Consider the following 14,993-nt stretch of genomic DNA (forward strand, 5'->3'; position numbering starts at 1 on the left):
ATTTTGGGGTCCTTATCCACACACAATACAGTAATATTATGTTGAAGCGCAGTACGTATCACTCCGCGAGGCTCCTGACTACGTAGCCGTAATGCTCCGACAATCCATCAAGCGGTGCGACTTCGTGGCTTACCAAAGTCATACTAAAACTTTTTTTGACAGATTTTTGAGCGCCGTGTATTACATAAAATCAGTTCAAGGTTAGTAAGCACAACCAGAATTCATACATAAGGCGCACTGTCGATGTTTGAGAGAATTAAAGGATTTTAAGTGCGACTCATAGTCCGAAAAATATGGTACATGCAATATATTTAACATATTTGTGATCATATACAAAGCCAGATATTGCTGGGCTATAATTTATAATTTTCAGAGGAGCTTTTCCTCCTTGCTTGGCATCAACTGTGAATTCAGTGGGTTTTCCAACAGTCAGACCACTGCTCTGAAGGCCTGGACCGTACGCCTTAAGCTAGAGAAAACTATTTTAAACAAACAATTAAAAAAGGAAAAAGTCAAAGATCTACTATAGCCAAGAGATCATTTACAGATGTTACGAAATCAGTTTTACTTATTTTTATTTACGAGTCTGTCAGGTCAGCAATAGTACTTCCTACAGATGACCCATCAGTGTTTATTCCATGACTGTAAACATGTTTCCATTTGTCACTTCAGTCTTTACTCTGAAATACAGGAAATGACATCACGGCTCAAAATCTTTGTCGTTAAACCAATTCTTTATTTAACATTTTTTAAACTTTATTTAAGAACTTTATTTAACAAACTACATTCAATAAAAACTTGAACAGGAAACTGATTTTCCTCCAGCCACTGAAAAAATAAAAAGGAAGGTAACCACTGAACACAAACACTACAGAAGAACAATTTATAAAGATTAACATTGAAGTACATGAACAGTTTGATTCATAGCCTCATTAGAACTTTAAGGAGAGTTTATCTGAACTCTGTGGAGCCTGATCTCCAGGGTTTTAGGTTGGACTCTGAAACCAGAAGAGGATGTTTCTCTCTCTTCAGATTCGCTGTCATCCTGTGATGGGAACGATTTCAGCCCTGCGTGATCACGCTGATGTTTGCACAGAGCAGATAATGAAGTGAATGTTTTGGCACATTGGTAACAGTGAAAAAGTTTATTAGTAACGTGGGATCGTTTGTGTGCAGAGTATGAACTGAGATTACTGAAGCTCTTGTCACACTGCTCACAGCTGTAGTTTCTTTCCATGTGTGTACGTTCATGATCGTTACGATTACCTGAACGTGAGAAGCTTTTGTCACAGTGTCTGCACTTGTATGGTTTCTCTCCTGTGTGGACTTGTTTGTGTCTTTTAAGGTTACCTGCAGTGGTGAAGGATGACCCACACTGATCACAGAGGTGCTTTTTGACCCCACTGTGAAAGAGTTCATGTCGTTTTAAGTCACCTGATGTGGGGAAGCTTCTCCCACATTCTTTGCAGTATTTCAGTTTGTCTCCAGTGTGTTTACGTTGATGTATTTTTAGGCCGTCTTGCTGACTGAAAGTTTTTCCACAGATGTCACAACGAAAGTCTTTCCCACCGCCACAGCGATGACAGGGTTGAGAAGTGGATCCATCTGTGTCGCTCTGCTTCTACACAAAGACACAAAGACAGTGTAAGTCAGTCCTTCAACACTTTTATCCTGAACGTCGCCTGAAATAAAGAGCATCTCTGCAGACGTCCAATTACAATTTAATTGTTTCAATTAACACACTCAGTTTACTGGGCTACAATAACTACAATACTACCACCATAATACTACAGGAATACTTCTCTCCTGCTACCCCCCCAAAAACCCATCTCCATAGAGACTGTGTCTGCTTCCAAAAAGACAAAAAACAAACTAAAAACCAGCAACAAATAACTTAAACATTTACAAAGAAAGAACAATACAGTATCCACATCTGAACCAAAGAGTAAAACAGTGAAATGTGGATTATTAAATATTAGGTCTCTCTCCTCCAAGTCTCTGTTAGTACATGACTTAATAATTGATCAACAAATTGATTTACTCTGCCTTACAGAAACCTGGTTGCAGCAGGATGATTATGTTAGTTTAAATGAATCAACACCCCGAGTCATTCTAACTACCAGAAATCTCGAAGCACAGGTTGAGGGGGCGGTGTGGCAGCAATTTTTCACACCAGTCTATTAATTAATGAAAGACCAAGACAGACTTTTAATCCATTTGAAAGCCTGATGCTTAACATTGTCCACCCCAGCTGTGAAACTCAGAAACCAGTCTTACTTGTTATCATCTATCGTCCACCTGGGCCTTACACAGAGTTTTTGTCTGATTTCTCAGACTTTATATCTGATTTAGTTCTGAGCTCAGATAAAATAATTATTGTGGGTGATTTTAACATCCATGTTGATGGTTAAAATGGCAGCCTCAACATGGCATTTAATCTGTTGTTAGACTCAATTGGTTTCTCTCAAAATGTAAAAGAACCCACCCACCACTTTAATCACACTCTAGATCTTGTTTTAACATACGGCATAGAAACTGAACATTTAACAGTGTTTCCTGAAAACCCTCTCCTGTCTGATCATTTCTTGATAACATTTACATTTACAATAATTGATTATGCAGCAGTGGAGAGTGGACTTTATCAAAGTAGATGTCTTTCTGAAAGCGCTGTAACTAAGTTTAAGAATATAATCCAGCCACTGTTATCATCGTCAATGCCCTGTACCAACATAGAGCAGAGCAGCTATCTGAACGCTACCACAACAGAGGTTGATTATCTTGTTAATAATTTCACCTCCTCACTACGTACGACTCTGGATACTGTAGCTCCAGTGAAAACTAAGGTCTCTAATCAGAAGTACCTGACCCCATGGTATAATTCTCAAACACGTACCCTAAAGCAGATGACTCGTAATCTGGAGAGGAAATGGCGTGTCACAAATTTAGAGGATCATCATTTAGCCTGGAGAAATAGTTTGTTGCTTTATAAGAAAGCCCTCCGCAAAGCCAGAACAGCTTACTACTCATCACTGATTGAAGAAAATAAGAACAACCCCAGGTTTCTCTTCAGCACTGTAGCCAGGCTGACAAAAAGTCAGAGCTCTTTTGAGCCAACCATCCCTTTAACGTTAACTAGTGATGACTTCATCAACTTCTTCACAAATAAAATTTTTATCATTAGAGAAAAAATTACCAATAATCATCCCACAGATGTAATATTATCTACAGCTACTCTTAGTACCATTGATGTTAAGTTAGACTCTTTTTCTCCAATCGATCTTTCTGAGTTATCTACAATAATTACTTCCTCCAAACCATCAACGTGTCTTTTAGACCCCATTCCTACAAAACTGCTCAAAGAAGTCCTGCCATTGATAAATTCTTCGATCTTATATATGATCAACCTATCGCTAATAATCGGCTATGTACCACAGGCCTTCAAGGTGGCTGCAGTTAAACCTTTACTCAAAAAGCCATCTCTAGACCCAGCAGTCTTAGCTAATTATAGGCCAATCTCCAACCTTCCTTTCATATCAAAAATCCTTGAAAGAGTAGTTGTCAAACAGCTCATCTGCAGAGGAATGGTTTATTTGAAGAGTTTCAGTTAGGTTTCAGAGTTCATCACAGCACAGAAACAGCTTTAGTGAAGGTTACAAATGATCTTCTTATGGCCTCTGACAGTGGACTCATCTCTGTGCTTGTCCTTCTTGACCTTAGTGCAGCATTCGATACTGTTGACCATAATATCCTATTAGAGCGATTAGAACATGCTGTAGGTATTACAGGTATTGCACTGCAGTGGTTTGTATCATATCTATCTAATAGACTCCAATTTGTGCATGTAAATGGAGAGTCCTCTTCACACACTGAGGTTAATTATGGAGTTCCACAGGGTTCAGTGCTAGGACCAATTCTGTTTACATTATACATGCTTCCCCTAGGCAGCATCATTAGAAGACATAGCATACATTTTCACTGCTATGCAGATGACACCCAGCTCTATCTGTCCATGAAGCCAGATAACACACACCAATTAGTTAAACTGCAGGAATGTCTTAAAGACATAAAGTCTTGGATGGCCACTAACTTTTTGCTTCTTAACTCAGATAAAACTGAGGTCATTGTACTCGGCGCTGAAAAGCTTAGAAATATGGTATCTAACCAGATTCTTACTCTGGATTGCATTACCTTGGCCTCCAGTAACACTGTGAGGAACCTTGGAGTCATTTTTGACCAGGATATGTCCTTCAACGCACATATTAAACAAATATGTATGACTGCGTTCTTCCATTTGCGCAACATCTCTAAAATTAGAAATATCCTGTCTCAGAGTGACGCTGAAAAACTAGTTCATGCATTTATTACTTCCAGGCTGGACTACTGCAATTCATTATTATCAGGATGTCCAAAAAACTCACTGAAAAGCCTTCAGCTAATCCAAAATGCTGCAGCAAGAGTACTGACAGGGACTAGAAAGAGAGAGCATATTTCTCCTGTTTTGGCTTCCCTTCATTGGCTTCCTGTTAAATCCAGAATTGAATTCAAAATCCTGCTCCTCACATACAAGGTCTTAAATAATCAGGCCCCATCTTATCTTAATGACCTTGTAGTACCATATCACCCTATTAGAGCACTTCGCTCCCGCTCTGCAGGCCTACTTGTTGTTCCTAGAGTATTTAAAAGTAGAATGGGAGGGAGAGCCTTCAGTTTTCAGGCCCTCTTCTGTGGAACCAGCTTCCAGTTTGGATTCGGGAGACAGACACTATCTCTACTTTTAAGATTAGGCTTAAAACTTTCCTTTTTGCTAAAGCATATAGTTAGGGCTGGACCAGGTGACCCTGAATCCTCCCTTAGTTATGCTGCAATAGATGTAGGCTGCCGGGGGATTCCCATGATGCATTGAGTTTTTCCTTTCCAGTCACCTTTCTCGCTCTCTATGTATTAACAGACCTCTCTGTGTTGAATCATATCTGTTATTAACCTCTGTCTCTCTTCCACAGCATGTCTTTTATCCTGTCTTCCTTCTCTCACCCCAACCGGTCGCAGCAGATGGCCGCCCCTCCCTGAGCCTGGTTCTGCCGGAGGTTTCATCCTGTTAAAAGGGAGTTTTTCCTTCCCACTGTCGCCAAAGTGCTTGCTCATAGGGGGTCATATGATTGTTGGGTTTTTCTCTGTATCTATGAAGCGCCTTGAGGCGACTTTTGTTGTGATTTGGCGCTATATAAATAAAATTGAATTGAATTGAATTGAATTTAATATTACAGTAACATCTGACTTACACTTAAGTACTACCACACTACTGTTTTTAGGGTACCCATGGTAAACTACTGTAACACTGCAATAATACTAATTTAATACTGCATTAACAACACTGTAATTGTGCAGTTATAACACTCAGCTGACGGGATACAAGAAAAACTATTACCCCCAATGACGCTGCAATTATAACATTAAATGGGTATTTTAACACTAATGTTTAAAAGTACTAAAGCTATATGTAAGCAATGATACTGCGGCTACAATACTGCAATAACATTACGTAACAATACAACTTTGTTAACCATAAAGAGAAGATTACTGAAGGGTTTGGTTTTGTACTTATTTTATGTTTTATTTTATTCCATTTACACCTGACAGAGGAATGAGCTGCTGTAAACCAAAGGCCATTTATGCAGAAATAACAACACCATGATACACCACGAAGCTGCCTGAAGATTAAATAACAGCAACATATCAATTTTCAGCATTTTTCGTTTTTCATGATCGTGTAAACAAAAATCATAATTGAAATGAAAATCTGAATAATGGCTCAGAGCTACTCTTCGGTGCAGTAGAAGTGCTAACATGCTAACACAATTTAATGAGCAGACTTGTTCCAAACAGTCAGACTGAACTTACAAGAATAAAATAAAAATACATACCTCACAGTAACTGCACTTGTAGAGTCTCTTTCTGGTGTGGATCTGTTGGTGTCGTCTCAGGTGATGCGAAGCTTTAAAAGTCTTCTCACACAGGTCACATTGATAAGGTCTCTCCTCAGTGTGGGTAAACATGTGGCTTTGTAAGTGTGCGTCTGTTGTAAAGTATTTGCCACACTGATCACACCAGTACACATCTTCTCCGGAGTGAATGCGTAGGTGTATATTTCTGTACCCTAGCCGGCTGAAGGTTTTTCCACAGATGTCACAGCTGTATGCCTTAATTCCAGAGTGGGTAACTAGATGTCTCTGTAAGGTGCTACTTTGAGTAAAAGCTCTGCCGCACTGATCACAGCTGTAAGCTTTAACTCCACTGTGGATGACTTGGTGTGTTTTTAGGGCTTTCTTCCAGGAAAACGACTTTCCACACAAGTCACAGCTGAACGGTCTCTCTCCAGTGTGGATGAGCTGATGTTGTTTTAGTTTAGACTTCACAGTAAAATCCTTCCCACACTCGTCACAGGTGTTTTTTTTCTCTCTCTTTCTTCTGTGAGGTTTGTCGGCCTCCTGAGAGCGCTGACTTCTCGGTCCATGTTGGTCCTGCAGTGACAGAGATACAAACAGAGGCAATGAGTGAAATGCATTCATTGAACAAACTGAAGCTTTAAACTCCCTCCATTAACACTAGTTTTAAACCTGAAGGTGGAGTGTGGCACCAAACACCTTAAAGGTCTCTTTTCCCCACCTACTGGTAGTAGTAACACTAGAGCTGGGCGATAGAACGATAACGATATGTATTGCGAAATAACTTTTTCTCGATAGAAAAATTAAACTATTGCGATAGGCCTCATCTCTCTTGTCCTCTTAAAAAAAAAGAACAAGAACAGCCAATCCAAATTAACTAGCGCAGAGCCGAACCAATCACAGCCGCAGCGTCACGTCACGTGACTTGTTACAGACAGCACAAGTGCCAAGCCGCACATGTGTATTTGTTTGGGAAGCAGCCAGCCGCCGTGCCGCCCAGGTAATGGAGGAAATGAATGTGCCGACTAGAAAAAAATCAACCGAGAGCGTGACCGAAGGTTACCGAAGAGAAAACAGATGATGGTTCCAAGGCCGGAGAGATTGTCGAACGGAAGAGCCATAGACGTTCCGTAGTGTGAAGGTATTTCGGCTATTTCAAGTCTGACAAAAAACAGAGTAGCGCGCACTGTAAATTGTGCCGAAAGCAAGTCTGGAAATACAATAAATAAAGCGCTAATTCGTCATTCGGCTTTTGTCAGACTAAAGTAACTGTTAAAACTGTTTGAAAAGCTAAGCTATACAACAAGGAGAGATTGAGAATTTCCTTTTAGTTCTCAGTTTATTTGATATTGACAAACGTTTGTTTTACAGAAGAACAGACAAAATTAAACTAACTAAAATTTATTTTTAGAATTAATATTTTGTTTCTAAGTGGAATTGACAATTTAGTAGTCTGTTTTGTTTGTTCTATTTTGAAACTTAAACGCTTTAGCGGCTGCCTTTTGTGTAGTTTGCAATATTTGCCTTTATTTATCTGAAAAAGTCTCATGTTCCTTAAGTACATCTACCCTGTTGAACTTATTATGGGAAATAAATATTTAAATCAAAACAAGCTGCTGATTATTTCACATTTTACTTGTGAGCAACGGCACATTTAAATCGTACACATATAGTTATTTGGCTTATATCGTGATATATATCGTTATCGCCTGAAATGAAAAAAACATAACGTGATATGAAAAAATCTTATATCGACCAGCTCTAAGTAACACATTACATCCAACCTGGTGTTAAAGATAATTAATCATTGTTCAAACACTCTAAAATCATGCCCATCCCTCCTGCTTGTACACAAATATTAATGCTAACACTCAGAATAGTAATAAATGTTTACCAGGTCTGTACTTTTTTATATTTCCTGTTGCTGTTTCCTGTTATATATTTCTATAATTTTCTAATATATTTCTAATAATAAATGTGACAAAATGAGCTGCTGTAAACCAAAGGCCATTTATGCAGAAATAACAACACCATGATACACCACGAAGCTGCCTGAAGATTAAATAACAGCAACATATCAATTTTCAGCATTTTTCGTTTTTCATGATCGTGTAAACAAAAATCATAACTGAAATGAAAATCTGAATAATGGCTCAGAGCTACTCTTCGGTGCAGTAGAAGTGCTAACATGCTAACACAATTTAATGAGCAGACTTGTTCCAAACAGTCAGACTGAACTTACAAGAATAAAATAAAAATACATACCTCACAGTAACTGCACTTGTAGAGTCTCTTTCTGGTGTGGATCTGTTGGTGTCGTCTCAGGTGATGCGAAGCTTTAAAAGTCTTCTCACACAGGTCACATTGATAAGGTCTCTCCTCAGTGTGGGTAAACATGTGGCTTTGTAAGTGTGCGTCTGTTGTAAAGTATTTGCCACACTGATCACACCAGTACACATCTTCTCCGGAGTGAATGCGTAGGTGTATATTTCTGTACCCTAGCCGGCTGAAGGTTTTTCCACAGATGTCACAGCTGTATGCCTTAATTCCAGAGTGGGTAACTAGATGTCTCTGTAAGGTGCTACTTTGAGTAAAAGCTCTGCCGCACTGATCACAGCTGTAAGCTTTAACTCCACTGTGGATGACTTGGTGTGTTTTTAGGGCTTTCTTCCAGGAAAACGACTTTCCACACAAGTCACAGCTGAACGGTCTCTCTCCAGTGTGGATGAGCTGATGTTGTTTTAGTTTAGACTTCCAGGTAAAATCCTTCCCACACTCGTCACAGGTGTTTTTTTTCTCTCTCTTTCTTCTGTGAGGTTTGTCGGCCTCCTGAGAGAATAAATGTGACAAAATGTAACAGTTACTAGCTTGGTTCAGTGAAGGATGATGTCAGAGTCTGACTGTAACCTGAGGGTTTTTTTTACTTTTACTCTCTACATTAAAAAATATATATCTGTATTTTCTACTCCTTACATTTTCAAAACAGGCTTGTTACTTTTGGTTTAAGGCATTTGAGGGGAGTTATTTCATCACTGCAGGTATCAAAGATCAAAGTGAAACACTAACACATGCAATCCAATCCTGATCATGTACTAATCATAAGCTGTATGCCTTAGTTAGGGGTTAAAGTGGGCCAGTGTTTTGTTTTGTTTTCAACATCTAGCTAGCAATACAGAAGACGAGCGAGAATAAATAGAGTAATATTTTTTATGTGGCAGGTAATTTCAAATGCAGCGATTCTATCAGCCCAACAAACATCAGCAAACACACAAACTGTTTGTGTGCAGTTTGTCTCACAATGTGATTTAAAGTAATGTTGCAAGTAATGTTGAAACAAGTCGGCGCACTTTGCTGATTGTGGCGGAGGTGTGGTCCCGGGCGCGGCTGCAGAGGAGGAGTGGTGCAGTGAGCTCAACGGGGCGGTGCTGGAGAGGCAGGTGAGAACACAGCTGATGGAGTTTGGGCTGATGATGTCTTTCCTTCCCCTTTTTAGTGACACGGAAGAGCAGCGGAGGGGAAGCTGGGATCAGCTGAGATGGGAGCTGTCCAGACGGCGGACTGTCAAAACTAATAAAAAAACTCAGAATAAACGTTGCATCTGGCAATAACGTACCATGTGTGTGTGCGTGTGTGTACGTGGGTAAAGTGCATCACACACTGATAAACTGAACGCACTGAGTTCGCACGGCGCTTTGGTGACTGTGAAGCACAAAAAGAGAATTTCGAGCTGCTTCTCAACCCATTTACGTGGAAACTGCACCTGTGCAGATTTAGATGGAGCTGCAGTGTAATGGTACACTCAAGGCAAAGTACGACACTGAATGGCCCGCACAGTTTATTAGTTCCATTCCTGCAGCAATGCCCCAGCTCCGTCTACATGCAGCTCGAACCTTGTGTATGTTTTCATTTATTTTTTTGGGGGTTTTTGGCAGCATGTTCATATTTCTAACTTGCATAATTTTGACAGGATATATTTTTATGAAGATCAAAACATTTAAAGTTAAAGTTTATTTATTGTGGAATAATATTCCTGTCTGGTTTTATTCATATTTATGTTTAAAGAACATGGTTTTAGTGTGTTCAATAAATGTTTAAGTGTGGCTTGAGTTTTGGCCCCCTGTGCAATTGAGTTTGACACCCCTGGTGTAGAGGATGGAAATCAGCCAGGACAACTCATGAAACATCTGCAGACATCTGGCTGAATTCAGTTGTGTACATCCACAGAGAGCAGCAGGTCAGCTGATCACAGCCTGTACATTAAGAAAATCTACTGGAGCTCTCAATAGAAATGATTGTGAGCTGTGACTCTTTTCCCCACACTGAGCCACTACAGCTGATTTTAGAGTTGAATCCTGCTGAATCCCACTTTAACCTCTTCCCTGCCCATTTTCCTCTTTAGAGGCAAAGTCACCCTCTACAATGTAGGCATTGTATTATTACATGATTATTACATTACAATAATATAGCACAAGGTTCAGTTAGTTTTGCATAAAATATATATCAGTACTTCAGCTTTTAACCCTTTAAAACCTACCATAGAAACAAGTTTGTCAGAGCTTATCTTTATATTTTTACATGCCGTTAATGCCATTTTTGGGAGCATTTCAAGTTGCTATACATCAATATGACCATTATATCCCAAATTTTAATAATATCGATGCATTAAGTCCATAGTAACTACATAAAGTGCAAAAAAGTGCAATAAAATACAAAAAATTTAAAATTGTTTTTACACATATATCTAGTTAGAGAAATTTTAGAGGTTTATCCCTCAAAACTGTAAATGCAAAAACGTTGCACATTGTTTCCAACCACAGGAAATTTGTTTTGAGTATTTTTGAGATTTTTATATACTGCAGGAAAAACAAAAATAAATATTATACATAATAATAATAAACATATACATAAATATATGCAAGTTTGCAAAACAAACAGCATGTGCATCAAAATAAACTATTTCCAGCAGTGAAATTTAAGTTCTAAGAATCCCAGAAACAATACAGAAAACAATAAAGTCAAACTAATTTTTAAAAACACCAGTATAGGTATCGCTGAAGGCAGGTTTTGGCAGGTAAAGTCGGACATACGATAGTTTTTGCTGACATCTATTCTAACATAGGAAGTGCTATGAAGTAGGAAGTGTTATGAACAGCTGATCGGATCGGCAAAGTGTGTTTCTGGTATGTTATGTTTTTTTGCTGCAAGTGCTTTTTATGCAATTTTTGCAAATACATATGTGGAAGGAAACGTGACCTAGGGCAAGCTGATGGCATAAGATGTAAGTACAAGTCCTCCTAAATAAAATAATTGTGCTAGCTTAATTGCAGTTCTAACGGGATTTTAAAATTGTTACGCAAAACGGAGCATTCCTGCTCCAATAGGCCTTAAAGGGTTAATGGAGTATTTCTTAACACTAGTATCTGTCACCTTCTGTGTCGAACTCATTGTTTTCTCTGCAGTGGCTGAGCTGAGTCCAAGTAGCTGAAATTTCCTCTGCTGCTCCGTCAGACTCTTCTCCTCCTGCTGATCAGCTGGGACACAAAACAGAACTTTGTTAGGCTCCACACTGCACTGAAGAGTCAAAGTGTCTCATATGTTCATCTGAGAGGACAAACAACAATTTCAGCTTCCCTGGGTGGGAAACTTGTTTAAAACAGACACAAAAGGTTTGAGCACCGATACCAAATTCAGCAGTATGGCACACCAGTACCAGGAGAGCAATTCCTCTTTAAAAAAGGCCCTGGCAAAGAACGAAAACAGAACAATCGATGGAGCTGCATAAACGAGTACAGTGTTTCCCAACCACTTTGCCGCGGCATATACGTGTGCCGTGAGAAATGATCAGGTGTGCCGTGGAAGATTATCCTATCTGAGTGGGTTTAGAAATCTGAGCCATGATCTGAGTAACCCTCATCACTCAGTCACACTCCGATTCTCTACTTGTATCAAGTCCACTGTATTACTTTCAAGCATTCTGTTCTCTAATGAGCGCCTTCCTCCTCTTTGTATATACTCCTCTTATATGTTATTTATTCTTACTGTCTTACTATTTATATTGTTTTCCATGCACAGTTGGTGTGGAGCACCCACAATTTAGTTGAATATGTACAAAGACAATAAAAGACTATTTTATTCTATTCTATATATCTTTGTTCCTCCATTTCAGTTTTGTTTGAAGCTTTAAAAGAATCTGCAGTACATTTAAATGTGATAAGAACACAGATCCCCTCTTAGGGTTTGAGGCTGTATTTGTTTTGAAAATGCATCTCTGGTATCTCTGGTCTATCATTATTATTTTGCTAACAGTTAATCAGGCTCATTTACTGAATACTGATCAGAATTTATCAAATTATCTTTGAAATGATTCTAACAACAGGCCTCTCAGAGTGAGGCCGGTTTTTACAATCACATGCCCTGTGGGACAACACAACTTTGCGCTGATAAGACAAAGGCAGCTGTGTTTTAGCCTGGAATACATTTATTTTTACATTTCTCATAAATGGATTTCATTATAGCACTTTTACCGCCAACATGTTGGGATTTTTTGGAGCTGGAAGTGACCTTATATGGATGAAGGGTGGCGCTAGCTAGCTTGGGCTGCATTCAAAAACTGTGCAGGTGCCACACAGTGACACAGAGATGCTAACTAGCGCTTAGTAACAGGCTAATAAAACAACAGAAACTCTGATTACACTTAGCTAATATAAAAGCTTTCTTCATATTTCTTCTCAGTGTTTCATTAGCATTTGTTGATATTTTCTTGTAAATTAGTTTATATCAGCTTGACTTAATGTAGAGGGTTTTTCTTTCAACAGGTTCACAAATAACTGACAACAGAGACCGAGGAGAGTAACAGAAAACTTCACTCAGGACCTAAATTCAAGATTGACTGAACTCAGATCAAAGTTACCTTAGTGCTTCACTTTAGATGAGGAAGAAAAATAAACTAAAACACAAACGCAATGAAGCGGGAACTCTGCGGCTTCTTCTTCTTCTGGGTTTTTCTTTGGCGGTTAGAGCTTTAACGTGCATTACCGCCACCTGCTGGACTAGATGGTTCTTAAACTAAAACTAGAGATATTTTAATAAACAATAAAAGCAAAGTCAAAATGTGTCTCTATGTTATATTCATTAACATAAACATCAGATGGCGTCAGCTTACCCTTACTCCCATTTATTTAAGAGGTTTTGCTTTCTGCAGTTTTCCACAGTAAATAAGTATGTGTTGTTTTGCCTGATTTAATAAAGGTTACACTGACTCACTTCTCTATCAGCAGATCCAAGTGTGACATTAGCCATAATTTCCCAGGAGGGTACTTGGGTTTGGAGTCACAGCAGTTTTCAGATTAATTAATGGGCTTGAGTACAGCCTGATAATTACAGGCATTCGAACTGTTTGCTGATGAACTTTGGAAGTAAAACTATAGACAGCTTTAGAAGGTTTTTTCATAGGAAAAGTATAGATAGCTACTTGGTCCCACTCAGTAAGGTTAGATTTTTTACTGGTTGATTGATGAACCTCACAATAACTTGTGTTGCTTTGCAGATAAACTCGGCCTGGTTGGTGCAAAAAGTCATTCATCTGCACCATGAAGCCATGAAATTTCTGAATAACAAACAAACTGGAGCGTGAATGTTTCATAGAATTTGTCAAACAAAACATTGTTTTGTTTTTGTCTGTGGATCGAAGCGCACACTTGTAGCGCTTCCTAAAAAGTTACTTATCAATCACTGAACACTTTTCTAAAATGTTAGTTTATGATATGATAAGATAAGATAAAATAACCTTTATTAGTCCCACACATGGGAAATTTAGAAAAACACTGGAATAAGATAAGAATAAGATATTGTACGCAACTGTACACAATAGAATAGAATAAAATAAAATACTATATACAGTAGAATAAATAGAATACAAATGCTATATACAATTGAGTATCATTTGTAAGACTTTTGAGACAGATTTCTCTCCACATAAATGGCCAGTGTTCCCTGAATGCCTCACATACAGCTCCTTTTTTTCATTTAGCTCCATCAGAATTATTTTCTAAAGGCCAAGAAAGTTGCCCAACGGATTTACTTTACCAAGTGGATCATTATGGCCTTGCCATATTGGTTCATTTGATTGACCTTTATTATTATTATGTATTTATTTTATTTTATTTTCAGCTGTTACAGATTTGACAGACATGACTGGGGGACATTAAAGGGAGAAAGAAAGAAACATAGAAAGAAAGAGAGGGAGAAAAAGAAAACGGAGGGGAAGAGGGACAGTGAGAAAGGGCACTTAAAAACAATCACCTGGATCACATGTTGTTATTTGTGGTGAGTATAAAGTTTCATAGAAATCCCTAAAGATGTTGTTTATTCTTTCAGGGTCATGTCATATATTATGTTCCCAGATAAATCTTCAACAGCACATATAGTTGTTTTTTCTTTATTTTTAACTGGTTAGCTTAAAATCGACCAGATGTGTTACTGTGTTCAAAATTACGCAAGCAAAGTCTTAGTATTTTTAAATGGCTGTACAAGAAATAAAAACAAACACGAGATGTACTGGCTGCATTTTTAGATGAACAGTTGTTTAGAACTTTATTATTTAGAAAAGTTTTGAATAATTTTTTAAAAATTTACAATTTATATTTGCATTTCAAGTTATGAAAATAATTTACTAAACTTGTTAGTACTTTTTACAGTGAAAAGAAAATATAACTACTACTAGGATTTTATGTGTTTGTGTGATTTCAGACCAGTTGTGTTAATATAGTTTGTCAATGAATAAATAACTGTAAATTTGGACATGTGAGGTTGTGCTGAAAAAGAATGATGCCAAGAAAGACGAGGTGAAAAAAAAACTAAACAAAAACAATCAAAAGTAGCCAAAAATGGCCAATTATATTTTGGACCTCAAAATATTAACCCAACAAATCATGAAAAATTTGGTTTAAATTATTGTTTGTGACAGTGCATATTTCTGACTGTAGTAGTAGTCAGTAACAATTTGATTGTTTTTCTAACAAAAAACAGTGTGAAGCTTAAGTTAGAATTGTG

The 14,993-nt window shown here is 38.1% G+C and overlaps 1 protein-coding gene across 3 annotated transcripts; it reads right to left on the reverse strand.

Moving 5' to 3' along the window:
* Window positions 1-710: 710 nt before the first annotated feature.
* On the reverse strand, window positions 711-12,934 carry LOC148101310 (uncharacterized). 3 transcript variants are annotated; one of them, XM_087846018.1, is made up of 5 exons: window positions 12,853-12,934; window positions 11,370-11,473; window positions 8,208-8,771; window positions 5,922-6,518; window positions 711-1,621 (listed from the first exon to the last, which is right to left on the reverse strand). In XM_087846018.1, the coding sequence occupies exons 2-5, from the start codon at window positions 11,385-11,387 to the stop codon at window positions 941-943; spliced, it is 1,860 nt and encodes a 619-aa protein (XP_087702144.1). In that variant the 5' UTR covers window positions 11,388-11,473; window positions 12,853-12,934; the 3' UTR covers window positions 711-940. The 3 variants fall into 3 exon arrangements, with proteins under 3 accessions (XP_087702144.1, XP_087702146.1, XP_087702145.1); XM_087846020.1 differs by lacking the exon at window positions 8,208-8,771; XM_087846019.1 differs by lacking the exons at window positions 8,208-8,771; window positions 11,370-11,473; window positions 12,853-12,934 and having other exon boundaries at window positions 5,922-6,566.
* Window positions 12,935-14,993: the final 2,059 nt, after the last annotated feature.

The sequence above is a fragment of the Neolamprologus brichardi genome, chromosome 9, assembly GCF_056152115.1.
Source record: "Neolamprologus brichardi isolate AB-2024 chromosome 9, ASM5615211v1, whole genome shotgun sequence".
Taxonomy (NCBI): domain Eukaryota; kingdom Metazoa; phylum Chordata; class Actinopteri; order Cichliformes; family Cichlidae; genus Neolamprologus; species Neolamprologus brichardi.